The sequence below is a fragment of the Toxotes jaculatrix genome, chromosome 7 (assembly GCF_017976425.1).
Source record: "Toxotes jaculatrix isolate fToxJac2 chromosome 7, fToxJac2.pri, whole genome shotgun sequence".
Lineage (NCBI taxonomy): Eukaryota > Metazoa > Chordata > Actinopteri > Toxotidae > Toxotes > Toxotes jaculatrix.
Window position 1 is genome coordinate 4,065,236 of NC_054400.1, and position 14,190 is coordinate 4,079,425.

The 14,190-nt window shown below is 43.9% G+C and overlaps 1 protein-coding gene across 2 annotated transcripts in view; it reads left to right on the forward strand.

The window, feature by feature from the left end:
* Positions 1-14,190, forward strand: part of LOC121184134 (metal transporter CNNM4) — a 37,526-nt gene that overhangs the window by 7,142 nt on the left and 16,194 nt on the right. For both annotated transcript variants that reach the window (XM_041041576.1, XM_041041575.1), the window contains exons 2-4: positions 7,335-7,478; positions 7,801-7,935; positions 9,400-9,569. In XM_041041576.1, the coding sequence (XP_040897510.1) occupies positions 7,335-7,478; positions 7,801-7,935; positions 9,400-9,569 (449 nt within the window). The remainder of the gene's footprint in view (positions 1-7,334; positions 7,479-7,800; positions 7,936-9,399; positions 9,570-14,190) is intronic.

Sequence of the window (14,190 nt, forward strand, 5' to 3'; positions counted from 1 at the left end):
TGTGCCTCTGCTCATCTGCTCATAGCCAAAGAGATGATGGATTTTTAATGTTAAAGGGACACGCCAATGATTGTGCACATCAAAGTCAAGCGTAGTGCTGCACAGCCTGTGAAAACGACTCCATTATAGTCCACGGGTCCCTGCCACCCTCATTTTTCTGTTTGCATGTGTCTGTCAAAGGATATTTGTCTTTCTATTTTTAAAAGAGGTGTTATGCTGAGTCACAGAGAGTAAACACACACACACACACATCGACACACACCAACATTCACTCACTCACACTCTTGTCAGCTGACTTCTCTGTCTGTAGTCCTCTGATTTCATTTGTGCCAGACAAAAGCTGCAGAATGGATTTAGGTCTGCAGGCAGCATTTTATTTTCACTGTTACACATGACAGTTTCTATAAACACGGAAAAAACTTGAAAAGCACAGACAGATCCTTCTTTTATCTCGTAAACGGGTCCAGTGCCAGCAAAGAAAATATATCCCTACATTCTCTGTTGCTATTTTTAGGTAATATAACAATTTTTCTTTCCAACACAAAGCACCTTTTCTTCCTCATAGCACTTTCTTTTCACTTCTGACTCTGGGAAGTGAAAACAATATGAATATAGCAAATTTCAGCTCATTGTTTAACTGTCAGGTCGGCATCTTGTCTGTTTTTGGCTGCATCACGCAGCCGTTTCCAGTGAAAAGGCTCTGAAAATCCACTGTGCTCTACCTGCTCAGCACCAAACGGCAGACGGACACAACTAGCAACTAGCCAGAGCATCTAGCAGCTAAAGAACCACACGTATTTCCCTCAGTGGCTTTGCAGAGACCAAAAAACAGAGCTGAAAGAGAGCGGAGATTGGACTTGCATTCGGCAGGTGGCCTGAAACACCTGCTCTTCTGGAGCTTTCGATCACGCCGCTGTTTTCCTCAGCAGATGCCGTTTGCATAGTTTTTAAATTTCTGTTTTCTGAGCTCTCAGAGGACGTCTCGTCTCTGAAGGCTTAAAAGTTGAGATGGAAAGTTTATTATTGACCTTGGGAACAGTAGCTGACCAAACAATCTCTCCATAATAATAGTAATTGTTATGTTACGCCACAGTAAACATTAGTTGTAGCTCTATATGCTTCTGCGCCTAAACCAGTACTACGCAAACCTTCACACTCCTTCATGAAGACTCACACAATCAGGAGCAGCCATTTTTCTCTTTGATTCTCGGCCCGTTCTTATCAGCCGCTCACGGCTTCTCTCTCTTTTCCTGTCATGTCATTCTGGCTCGAAGTGCTGACAGTGCAGCTGCACAGTCCTCGTAACTTCAACTTTAACTTGTGTGTTTTCTGTGTGTGTGTGTGTGTCACATCAACACTTCCAGACCGTGTGCCGTAATGATATCAGTCAGCACGAAGAAAGAGCAGCTCAGCAGAAATGACTTAATGTCCCCAACGCAGACACACACACACAGATGTCTTGTCTGTTTGTGTGAACTGAGATTTTGCTGCATATCATTCTACACAGCTCTGAGCCTGATGTAAACCTGTGTAGTTCTGGGACTCCTCTCATGTTAAAAGCTATTTTGGATGAGAAGATCCAGCTGCAGGCATCTGAGTTTTAGATTATAGTGGCTTATTGGCAACAAGGCTGAGCATCATTTAAATCTTTACCCTGAAGGTTGTTTGGTGTCCAAGTTTTGCTGCCACCACCAAAAAGGTGCCAAATATTTCCTTATTTGCTCAAACATAAACACATTTTTCTGCATTTTGGCTCAACACGACAGACTCATGTGAGCTTTAAATTAAATGTTGAACAACAAACAAAGAGAGTGAAGTCAGGCTGTATCTGACGATCACAGGTTCAGTCTCATTAGGAGAGGGAGCAGCAGGGTACAAAGGTCAAGGAGGCCAACCTGTCACATCACATGACAAAGTGAAGAGTTAAGTTTTCATTAAATAAAGTAAAACAAAGGAGGGGAAGGAATGGTTGTAAAAAAAAAATCATGCATGTAACTTCAGGAGTTACAGAGAAAATAACCAAACTGTTAAAAAATCAGCACCTCACCTCAATCGTCAACTATTTTGAGAATTTAATCATTAAATTTAATTCATTCTTAAACTAAAATCCCAAATATTCTGTGGGTTGCAGCTTCTCCAACATTAGGATCGGCTACTTTACTCTGTTTTATATCATTGCAAACTGAATATGTGTATTTATTATTATTATTGGGATGTCGAGATGAGATGCAGCAAAGTACTTTTTTACTTTTCCTTAAGATCAGAACAGCTCAATCCGCATGAGGCTGCAGTTTTAGCTGGAAAAACAGGTTAGAAGAGCTTGACCTGTCCTGCACAACAAGCCTTTGTGTGTGTGTGTGTGAGTGTGAGTGTGTGTATGTGTATGTGTATGAACTTGCACATGCATATTTGCAGCCGTGTGTCTTTGTTTCGTCCCTTCACGGCGGTGCATGTTTTGGAGTCGGTGTCCGTGGCCGGTGCTGCTGATACGCAGCCTGGGGGTTGCGTTTTGTGCGTGGGCGGTATGCGTGTGGCATTCCTTTCCCTTACAGACTCTCCCCCTCGTCTTTTTGTTGCCGGTGTTTCGTGTCAACAAACAGTCGGCCGGCTCGCAGGCCAATGACGGGACGAGCCAGAGGGCAGAGAAACAGCCTGGAAGGTCGGCCGACCTGCCGGGATCGTGTGTGTGTGTGTGTGTGTGTTTGAAAAGCCGGTGATGGATATAGATTCAGTTCATGATGATGAAGAAAAGCAACGACATACATGTAAAAACATGAGCAGGAAATCAGCTGATGGAGTGATGGGACTCCATCACATGACTGTGTGAACCTAAAACCACGACTTCACACAGAAAACCGGACGCAGAAATGTTGGGAATTTTGTGTGTGAAAGGTGTTTTATTGTTCATTTGGTAGTAAATGCTGTGTTGTGTGTTCAGTCAGAGAAAGAGATGCTGGAGCTCAGCAAGGTTTAGTGTTTCTGGCAAAGGTCAATGTATGTCTCAGTTCCTGTTTTGGTAAAATCGCACTCCTCCTCTGCGCTCACGTAGTGTGGTGTGTCTTTGTTTTGCAAAAAATAAAATCTGTGGTTAATTTTTTTTTTTTCTTAAGCACAAAATAGGTTAACCCTCCATAAAGGTGCTGGTTGTTTGTTTCCAAAACCACTCAGTGATGATCAGAATAGTAAGAAAGATAACTGCATGATGGATGATAGAAGGATTGATGGATGTATTGATAGATAAACAGATTTAGAGCTGAAACAATTAGTCAATTAATTACAGACAAACATTTGAAAGTTTAAGCTTCTCAGCTGCAGTGGTTTCCTTCATTTCTTTGTCTGATTTGACAGTGGACTGAAATGGCTTGCTGCCATTGGTGTGTGACTGTGTGTGTGTGAATGGATGAATTAGAGACACACTGTAAAGCCCTTTGGATAAAACTGTAATTGTCCGTTTTAACCTTACGTGTCGTAATTTCGAGTTTCAAACCTTAAATCTTGAAAACACGGAGAGCGGCTAAATAAAGGTTATTATACAGAAGCAGGTCGGTGAACTGAGTGCGCACGAGTGACTTCAGAGGCGACCAGTCTAAACATCATTTTACAAAGTCAAGGAGCGCCGACGGCATCCACCGTCACCTCAGCTCACAGCACGTCTGCGTGAAAGCACGAGCGGTGGAAGGATGGGCTTTTAACCAAAAAAAAAAAAAACGGTTCTCTCGTCATGTCAGATCCTCAGTTTGATAAGTGACAGCTGTGTGTATTCCTGTGTGAGCCTGAGGTGACGGGCTGCACAGATTTGGTCACCTTATCTCATGTTTCGTGACAAACACGGCTCAGCCTTGAAAACAGCCGCCGCAGACACACAGGAGCTGGGTGACTTTGTGGGTTTTCTAACTGTAGACTCTGCTGCTGACACGGGTCAGACACTGAATGCATAAAGCAGCATGTACTTGGCTGAACTTCCTTGTACCCCGTGTGTGTGTGTGTGTGTTTTTTTTGTGTGTGTGTTAGTGTGCGCTGAAGAAGTCAATAGACTCTCAAGTGACTCTCCAGTAACTGGGGGTAAGTATGTCCCCTGGGGTCCTACTTCCTCTAAAATATTGACTCAGCACCACAGGGAGAGGCCTCACACACACGCACACACACACACACACACACACACGCACACACACACACACACACACACACACACACACACACACACACACACACACACAGAGTGCCTTTTCCATTACATGATGTCTCTATTTTCGTTGCTACAGTGATCTCGTGTGGAATGAACAACAATCAGCTAATGAATGTACTGAGCGGCCTTCTTACCGTGGGACACTGTTGACTAACGTTCTCCGTCCTGGAAAATTATAATATTCCTCCTTTTTATGTGATGTAGTTCCTGACGAAACAGGGTTTTGAGGGTGGGTGGTAAGAGATAAATGTTGAGAGGAAATCTGTGGAGCATCAGTTATGAAGAGACAGACACTCTGATTCGACGGGGGGGGGGGGGGGTCAGAGAGACAGTACTCTTCATAAATGATTCACATCCTCATTGGGATACTCCAGCATGTAGTGCAACGTCAAAACGCTGCGCATGTTGTTTTTCGCTCCCGCGATGTATTACGTGTCATTGCATCAGGAAACACCACTGTCTAAGCATCGGCTCACGTCTCCCCAGACCTTGGCTACAACTTCCCGCGTGCTGTTGCACCGGAGACCGTCCTTGAAGACATCTTGTTCTTCGGGAAGTTCACGTACCTATTTCATGCAGTTTTCAGGGCAGTTGCAGACAAGTTAACTCGTGTGGTCATTCAGGTGCCTCAGCTTGACACCATGAATAGGAGTTGAAGTTAGGGATCAGCTGATCTGAGTCCTTTAATACTGGGCCTCTTCTGCTGAGTCGGATCTGGTTCTGATACCCATCAGATAAGATATTTGTGACAAATTACAAATAAAAATGAACTGATTATCTGATTGAATTGTACAACAATCGTCGTTCATTTGGTAAAAACACCAAACTTTTGCCGTTCAGAGCTTTTCAGTCGCAAAGGTTGGTTTGCTTTGCTTTACTCATAACCTTGACAACACCAGTTTGTGCCGGGAACTGGTGAAATGCACTTGTAGCTACGTCAGACATTTTATAGCCTAAATGACGACCGAATTTTCCGAAAAACATCCCGGGAAATGAACTTAGAATGAAAATAATCCGTCAGCCTTCGCGCTGTGATAAGAACTGTTTGAAGTGTTTGTGGCTTGTTACTCAGCCTTTCTGATTCCTCTCCAGACTTTAGCATCCAGACTAAATATACAGTTCATCATCGGCCCCGCCTCGACATCTTGTGTCGTGACATTACAGACTCCCACAGTAAAAACCGGACCTGGCGCGAAATGGATTCCTCAAAGCCCTTCTGCTCTGTCCGTGTAGTAAAACCGAGCAAGGTCAAAGCTGAGAATGTGTGTGGAGTGTGTGTTTGTCATTGTGCCAGCAGTGCCCACTTTTGCCAGGACATGCAGGCAGACATCAAGGACACACACACACACACACACACGCACACACAAAGGAAAAACACTTAAAGCCTTTGGTCTTCTTTTAATTGCCGGTCATATGAGCTCTTTGTAAATCCCATTGATCCTCTGCTCTCTTTTTGGAAACAAAGACAGTCGATGGACCTTTGTGATTTCTCGCTCGCTCGCTCGCTCTGCCTCCTCCTGTCTTTTTGTTTTATCCTTTATGAAGACGTGATAGCTTGTGTTTTGGAGGGAGGATGAGAATGTAAAGCGTCTGTGTGGGGCAACACATGCTTATTCGAATGCTGCTTTGACTGACACTGAAGACAGCTCGTCCCATATTTGGGAATCAAATGGTCCCACTCTCCTTCACCTGTCCTGCTGTTCAAACCCAGTCCCTTAATAGTGTGTGTGTGTGTGTGTGTGTGTGTGTGTGTGTGTGTGTGTGTGTGTGTGTGTGAGTTTAAACCAGTTGCTTGCCTGTGTATCCCCTTCTTTGTGTGTTTGTGTGCTTCCCTCTGGCAGCATCATTAATACTTTAGAGCATCACCGGGGGCCGACCCAGCACTTGTTTGGACACGCCGCTGCAGTCTGCCAGCACTTATCTGCATTTTGAAGAGTTTGTCATGTGAAGAATCCAGCAGGGCGTGTGTGTGTGTGTGTGTGTGTGTGTGTGTCTTTGTGTACATGTGTGTTTTTGGTGTTGTACAGTAACGCTCGTGGCCAAAGTCCGCACCCAACCCCGACTCTAACGACCTGTACACATTAACAGGCTATTTGCGGTGCAAGCAGAGCGGGTGGGTAGATAGATGGGTTAATGTTAAAGCAGAACTGTTCTCGCAGAGGAATCCGCCTCGATACGATTGTTTGTGTGTGATTGACGGGGGCTCGGCCAGGAGTTCATGTCGCAGTGCGCCGTTCCTGGCCTGTATCACATCAGCTTTACGGCTTCTGTGACATGTCACGTGTTGAAAATTCATCAACTTTTAAAATATGCACGCGAGGGTTCATCATGTTATATGCTGCGTTATTTTGAAGCAAGATAAAGAAGGAAGCGGAGACACAAGCATCCGACTGGACATATATCAACGAGAGCGAGACGTGGCTGTGATGTTGATATAATCAGTACTTTTTTTTTTTTTTTTTTTTTTTTTTAACTTTATTGTCTCACTCTGCCTCGGCTGCTGTTTTTTATAGGATTAGTTTTGACTCAGTGTTTGCAGCGATTTATCAGGAGCCAGAGCAAATTATCCAGCCTCACCTGAGTCATAGAAAGCAACACTGGAGGTTGACATGAAAAGACACAGGAATTAATATAGAATGAATGTGGTGAAGACGCAGATGATTTTATTAATAGTTGTTTGTTGTTGTGCTATAACCAGTATTTTAGTTCACAGTATTTATGATGTTAGAATAGAGACTTTTTCATTATTCACGCTGAACGTTTCTCAGCAAAATGTACTTTATGTGTCCAGATAGAGATGAACGTATTTCCTGTTTTGTAATTAATCTCAATATTTCATCACATTGATGCAATAATCATACCAGAAGTCCGATGCTGCCACCAGTCAATCAGTCAGTGGCTTTAAGGCAACCAGAGATAAACGGGACAGCATGTTGCAGTTGTCGTTCATGTCTATGTTGGTTTAAACTGTCCAGGTGCTGATTCAGACTCATCAGGTATAAAACTGTTTTGCATCTCTGATTCTTAAAACAAGTTCAGGTCACAACATCCAGAGGAATAAACTCATTTTCAACCCTGTGTGTAAATCATTAAGCAGTGAATGGACTGAGCTGATACTGTAGCTAACGCTTGTCTCTGTCTCTCTTAGGAAAATCCCACCTGGCCATTGTGCAGAAGGTGAACAACGAGGGGGAGGGAGATCCTTTCTACGAAGTGTTAGGGCTGGTCACCCTTGAAGACGTGATCGAGGAGATAATTAAATCAGAGATTCTGGACGAATCGGATCTTTACAGTGAGTTTGGCTTTTCTTTTTGTTTGTCACATCTTTTATCACCCAGCTTGTCTTTGCTCTTAGTGCAGATAAGGTTAATTCTTATCACTCTCTCTCTCTGTTATTTTATGACTTCATCATTCATTCATCTAAATTGTTGTTGTTGTTGTTATCTTTCAGATTCATGTCAGGCTATTTTAGGTATTTAGCTGCTGTAAAATCGCTGGACGCCGTGTTCTGGTGATTGCATGAAACCTTTGAATCTTCTAAGTGCACATTTTACAATGAGTAACTTTGTCTGCTGTGTGTGTGTGTGTGTGTGTGTGTGTGTGTTGCTTCTCAGCCGATAACCGCACCAGGAAAAAGGTGGCGCCCAATAAGAACAAGAGAGACTTCTCAGCCTTCAAGCATGAGAGTGAATCCAAAGTGAAGATCTCTCCTCAGCTGCTGCTGGCGGCCCATCGCTTCCTGGCTACAGGTGGGGAGTGGACTGATGAAACCACGCACACACACAAACCCATTTATCACAGAGCTGCTCACACACATGGCAGCCTAGTGTACATTTGAACCTATGCCTTTGTTATGTAACTACATGACTATCCTGAGGATGAGACAGATTCTGTCATCTTTCCACGTGACAAGCAGGGCAGGTCCATGCTTGCAGTGAAGAGGTCTAAATGTGTTTATTTATTTGGAAGATCTATTTAAGATCCGAGCAGCACGCCGGCCTGCGCCTACCACCACCACCACAGGACGGCTCTGGCCCTCGGCCAGCTGGATGCGATGCCCTCGCCGCCACAAATCACTTGAGAACGTGTTTGCAGTCTGCCCAAGTTAGCGAGCGTTAGCTGATATGCTCTGACAGAGGCAGTTAGCACTAGCTGCTGCTGCTAGCATGACGTAGCACTTCCTCGCCTCACAGACAGCGTGGTGCAGGAGCATGCCAGAGTCTTCCTCTGCAGGCATTACGTCAGCGTGCGCTTTACTTTGCTTCTGTTTTCTTTCTCAGGACGTTGGTCTCATTTTTCTTTCTCGATTCATCGCACAGGAATTCTATTTTTCATTTTTCTAGAGGTTCTGTTTTGTTGGTCTCACATTGCAGTCCAGGAAGTTACCACTTCCCTGTTTATTTTCCCTTTTTTTTGTTTCTTGTTCAGATGAATGATCGCCACCCAGCTGTTTTTTAGATTGTGTCTGTTGCGACTGATACCTATCTGTGATGGGATATCTCGAGTATCATGGGCCTATGTCAGATGTATTCCAGACAGGAAAAGCCGGTGAATGTCAAGGAATTTTGCAAGAGCATTGTGACATAAAATGTATTGCTTCATGGCATACGACTTTTGTGTTTCACAACAGCTCACTCAGTCTGAATAAAAAACACGGGCTGTTAAATCTTTCTGAAATAATTATGGAAAATCATGGAACATTTCATCTGATCAGCTGAGATTTTTTTTTTTTTTGAGTAAACCAGGCAAACTCGTTGATATAACATGTAAACCACAGTGAAAGGAGTTTGCCTGTCCTTTAGGTGATGAATTCCAACATTGGTCATACATGCGTCACCTCTCACTGTGTGTTACACAGGCTTCTGTTTGCAGGTCGGACTGCTTCTTTGTTCCCAGTTTGCCAGTTTGGGTGGGGACCAAGGCACTGGTCTGATTGCAACAGCCTGGCTTACAACAGTTGAGAAATGCATGTAGAGCAAATACACTTCACCCATTCATCTTTTTTTTTTCTTCTTTTTGAAGAATAAAATCCATTTTTTTAGAGCTGAAACTATCCATCATTTCCATTACTGATTAATATTTCCATTATTTTTTTTTCTATGTTGGTGGTATTTGTTCAAATGTATGTATTGAAGTGTCACTGTTACAGTTTCACAAAAAAAAGATCTTCAGCTTCGACTAAAAGTAAAAGTCTCTCACTTCTGTCCCTGCAGAGGTGAGCCTGTTCAGCCCGTCTCAGATCTCTGACAAGGTGCTGCTGCGAATCCTGCGCCATCCCGATGTGATCCAGGAGATCAAGTTCAACGACAGTGACAAGCGCTCGCCCCATCACTACGTCTACCAGAGGGGAAAGCCGGTCGACTACTTCGTTCTCATCCTGCAGGTGTGCAATGATGTGGCTGCTTCGGTGCATGTTTTATCATCCGGTCGGTTGTGGGTCGGTCACACGGCAGCTCTGAATGCAAAACTCAGGGGAAGCATAACACATATATCATGTGATCTTCCTGAGCAGGTGGAGTGTGCCCAGTTGTCACGGGAACGTAGATATTCAGATACGTGAAACACAACAGCAGGCCCTTATGTGGACAAACAGGGACGTAATATTGCAAAATTTGGTCTCAAAAATCGAGTTTGAATAAATATTTACTGGCTTAGTGGTTAACACTAACACTAACCAGGTACATGCTGTACATATAACAGCCCTCTGACTCACTGCGATGAACACATCCCGCCCTCTAAATGTCATGCTCCCATTGCTTCAGCCTGGATAAAAGCTGTGCAGCTTGGCTTATGGGACTGACCTTCCTCTGACACACACTCCTCCTCTTCCCTTTCTTTGACCCTCATCTCCACCCCCTCCTCTTCTTCTCCTCTCCACCTGTCAAGCAAGTCATTCCCTCACCAAGTGTATCTGGAGCTTAGCGGCATCGAGCCGTCTACCCGGTCGTTCTTGTTGCGACGCTGGCTGCAGCCCGCGACAGATGGTGGTAGGCGTCGAACACAGCGCCGACCCGTCAGGGGTCCCAGAGCTGTTGATAAAGCAAAGAGTGTTGGTGTTTGCTTTAGATTTTGTGTGAGAGTGTGTTTACAGTGTTCAGAATTAGGCTGAGTCACTGAACAAGAGCTGTCTAACAAAACCAGAATTATCCTCCAGCTGTCCATTAACTTTTTAAATTGAGTCAGTGAGTACTCTCTCAAAGCACAAGGGAGCCGGGAGGGAGACGTATTTATCCTAAACAAAGGACCTGAGTGGACCTTGAAAACAGCAAACGTTTGAGTTTGGGTTTCTTAAACTAGCCTTTAAGAAATATTTGAAACCAAACTAAACTCCAGTGTCCAGTCATCCGTATTTTAAAGGTGAAGTGGCTCTGCTCTGGTCCGTGCAGCTGTGACTTTATCTTTTGTCAGTAGAGCTTATAATAAGTTTATTTTGGACTCATGCAGGCTTTTTTTTTTTTTCATGTATCGCGACTGTGGGCTGTTTAGATGTGGTGTTGTTTTGCACCACTGTGCGTAAATTGTGTGTGGATTTGGTATCAGATGTAATCGTGATTCACAGGTCCAGCATTTGTGTTGCTACACGGTGTTTGCTACACGGTTCACAAAGATGTTATCAGTCAGGAACAGACGTCCCTTACTCATTCCTCCCCGCTGCCACCTCATGTCGTTGCGAGCAGTAAGTGGAAACCTTACCGCTCTTCCTGGACACATACCTCTGGTCAGCCACGAAAAACAGGTTTTTGACAGATTAACTGAGAAGACACACACGCCTAAATTTGTCACTGGCTGGTGAATCTTTTTTTGGATTTCTTTTTATAATATTTGCTATAAGGCAGCGTTTGTCTGTTTTCACTCTCTCCCTCTGCCCCTGAAGCTGTCCTGGGCCGTGTTACAGCATGTAATATGGTTAATTTATGACCCGATCCATGCCAAAGCTTGAAAGCTTGTGATTTGACAAAGTTTATGATTGTCAAGATGCAGTTTGCCGCTCACATCAATTGTGCAACAGTTAAATTTTCATTAATGTTTATTTTATTGACAGACACTTAAACGAGGAAGCCAAGAAAAGGCAAAAACTCTTGAGTCTGTGTGTAGTTATAACAACAACAACAACACTTTGGAAGTCACAACTGATCCAAAGCCAATTAACTCTACAAGGAGATTAGCTCGCTGCTGTGAGCGTTTAAAGAGCCGGATTTGGTGGAGCGCCAGACTTGAGGAGGTTAAAGTCGTACTCCACCAAAAATCTTTCAACATCTCTAAATCAAAAGTGGCTGTGAAATGTCTGTAGGTCCGTCCTTCATGCAGCATGCTAATAGACTATGTTCTTTCCCACATACTGTTTCCCACATCATTGTTCTACTGAAGGGATAGTAATCATGACACCTGGTTCATCAAATATTTGTTTGAACTTTATTTGAATCTGAATCGGTGAATGATGACAAAGTCATAATGATGTGGGTGTTTTGCTGTTTTGAATTTATTGGTGCTCTTTGATGGGGAAAACGAGGAAGTGAAATCAACCGAAGTGTCTGCGGCATTATTTAAATAAAGTTTTACCATGAAAGCAGCAGGTCTGAATGGAACAACAGCAAACGAGGCTTCAGACGGCTGGGACCTTGGGCTAAGAGAGAGTGATGGAGCTGTGGCAGAGCAGTGTTTCTGGTCCTAAAGGACTTGCTCTTCACTAATTGATCCCCATTATATAAGCTGTTAGCCGAGTGGGGGGTGGGACGCCATACCCGCCTGCTGTCATTCAGCTGTCAATACACTAATCCCAAACGCACACATGCACACCCACTCCAACCTGAGAGTCCCTGCCTCCCTCCCTCTGTGTGTTCACGCTCTGTAAACACACAGAAATCACTGACACTGCTTTGTGCACGTCTGCTGCGTCCGCTCTGTGTACATGTACACGTGCGTTCAAATCCCGCAGGGTGGGAAAATTACGCTCCGTTGTCTTAATCTCACTCTTTCACACACATTTATTTCCCAAACGTCGGTTATGTCACTGTCCCCCAAACAGTCATTAGCCGAGTCTCGTAATCCGGGGATCTGTTTTCGACTTTCTCCCCGCTGTTCGCCTCGGTGAGATTTTCCTCCGTGGGAGGCCGGATGTCGAGGAGGTTGTTGTGGAGACCCCACATGTGGAATAATCCGCTCAGACCTTTTTGGAAGGGGAGGTATTTAGTGTCAGCATGCCAGGCAGGGAATTTGTAAATAGTTCTGCTGTGGAAAATCCTCTGGGTTTCAGTCAAATTAATTAAGTAGTAGGTAAAGCAATATTCTGAAATGTTCTGGTTTTGTGGAGATCACTCACTCAGCACATTTTTTTCCTTGTGCTGTTAAATGTTGGATTTCAGTAATTACAGATACACTTATTAATTTCCTCTTAAAATTTCCTCGTCTGCGTCTTGGACTCGCTTGTAGGCAGACAAACGCGGCTTTGTGTGCTGCTCATATTTGTCCTGTAAACAAAATTAAACTCTCACATTCCAGGAGTGCTAGTCTGGAAGTAAGAGACTGACAGAGAAGGTTAAGATGCAGAGAAGCTGTCTTACTTTTACAGTAGCTGTTTTTGACGTGTGACAGCAGCTTAAACCTCATTTAGATGCAACTCTGTTTTATTTTATTGTCTTACTATCTACTTAATCACAGAGAGGGAGGAGGAGGAGTAATCGGTCATTGATGGCTGCTCCCACTGTGAGTTTAAAGAACAGAATGACTCTGGGAAGATACTGCGAAGACGTCACAGAGGTTTGATGTGGCATTCGAAAATTAGACCCGGCAGAGCAGAGCAGAGCAGCAGAGGTGAATGAATGTAGTGGAAATTCTGAACATGCATACATTTGTTTGTTTGTATGTTCGGTATAATGCGTTTGTGCGTCTGATGTGTGGGAGTCCAGTACACTCATGAGAACTTAAAAACCTCAGATACACATTGTTCGGTGTCCTTGTTCCACTCCTTTTATAGTGCCTGTGTGTATGTTTGCATATGTGTGTTTGTGTGTGTGCGCTTCCCTGGTAGTGATCCACACTGTCAGCACACAGCCTGTTTGTTTATGACTAGCGTGATTCATGCGTCTATAAAGATGCTCTGTGATTCTCACAGAACAGAGTCGGTCTGCACGAGCAGAGTCAGATCACTGTTGAGTTCGCTGGGTTCCCTCGGCTTCGGGAAATGTATGGAAACCTGAACTTGTTCATTTCAAGCACTTGAAAAATATTTGGATTAGATCAAGTTTGGATGAAAGGAAGGAATGACGCTCAGTTGGATGTATTTTGTCAGAAAATTATTTGGGATACTAGGAGGCCGGTACTTAGATGACCCATATCTAGAAATTGAAGGTTTTTCAGTGGAAGATACCCGGTAATCGTCAGGTTTGTTCATTACCGGCTCCTTTCTGGTGGTGAAACAGTTTCAGATAAACTGTCTGTCACTGTCCGGCCCACAAAGAGCAGACAGACACAGTTAGCTGGTGAGCATAGTGGAGCATCTAGCATCTAAAGAGCCAGATATTCCCCTCAGGAGCTGGTAGAGACCAAAACCCGAGCTAAAGGAGAAGAGAGGGAATACTGGACTTACATTCATCATAAATAAAAGGCTAACCGTTTGTTATCAAATTTGTCACCTTATAATGTGACGATATGCCGGTGATGTGTTTTTTGCTGCCCCCAGGTGGCAAACAAAAGTGCAGTTATTGCACATTTAAGAAGCTGGGGCCAACAACTGATCAACTGTCGACACTGTTACCAATTAATTTTCTGTATCTGATGGTCGATCATTTAAACACTATTGTTGTAGTTGCATTCCAGGATAATTACGTCAGATCTGTGAGCAACTCTTCCTGCTGTGGACAAGATCTGGGAAAAACATCCGTCCTGTGAGAATAAGAAATATTTCTGGACTTAAAAGGAGGCAGATCTAATGTGTGTGTGTGTGTGTGTGTGTGTGTGTGTGTGTGTGTGTGTGTGTGTGTGTGTGTGTGTGTGTGTGTGTGTGT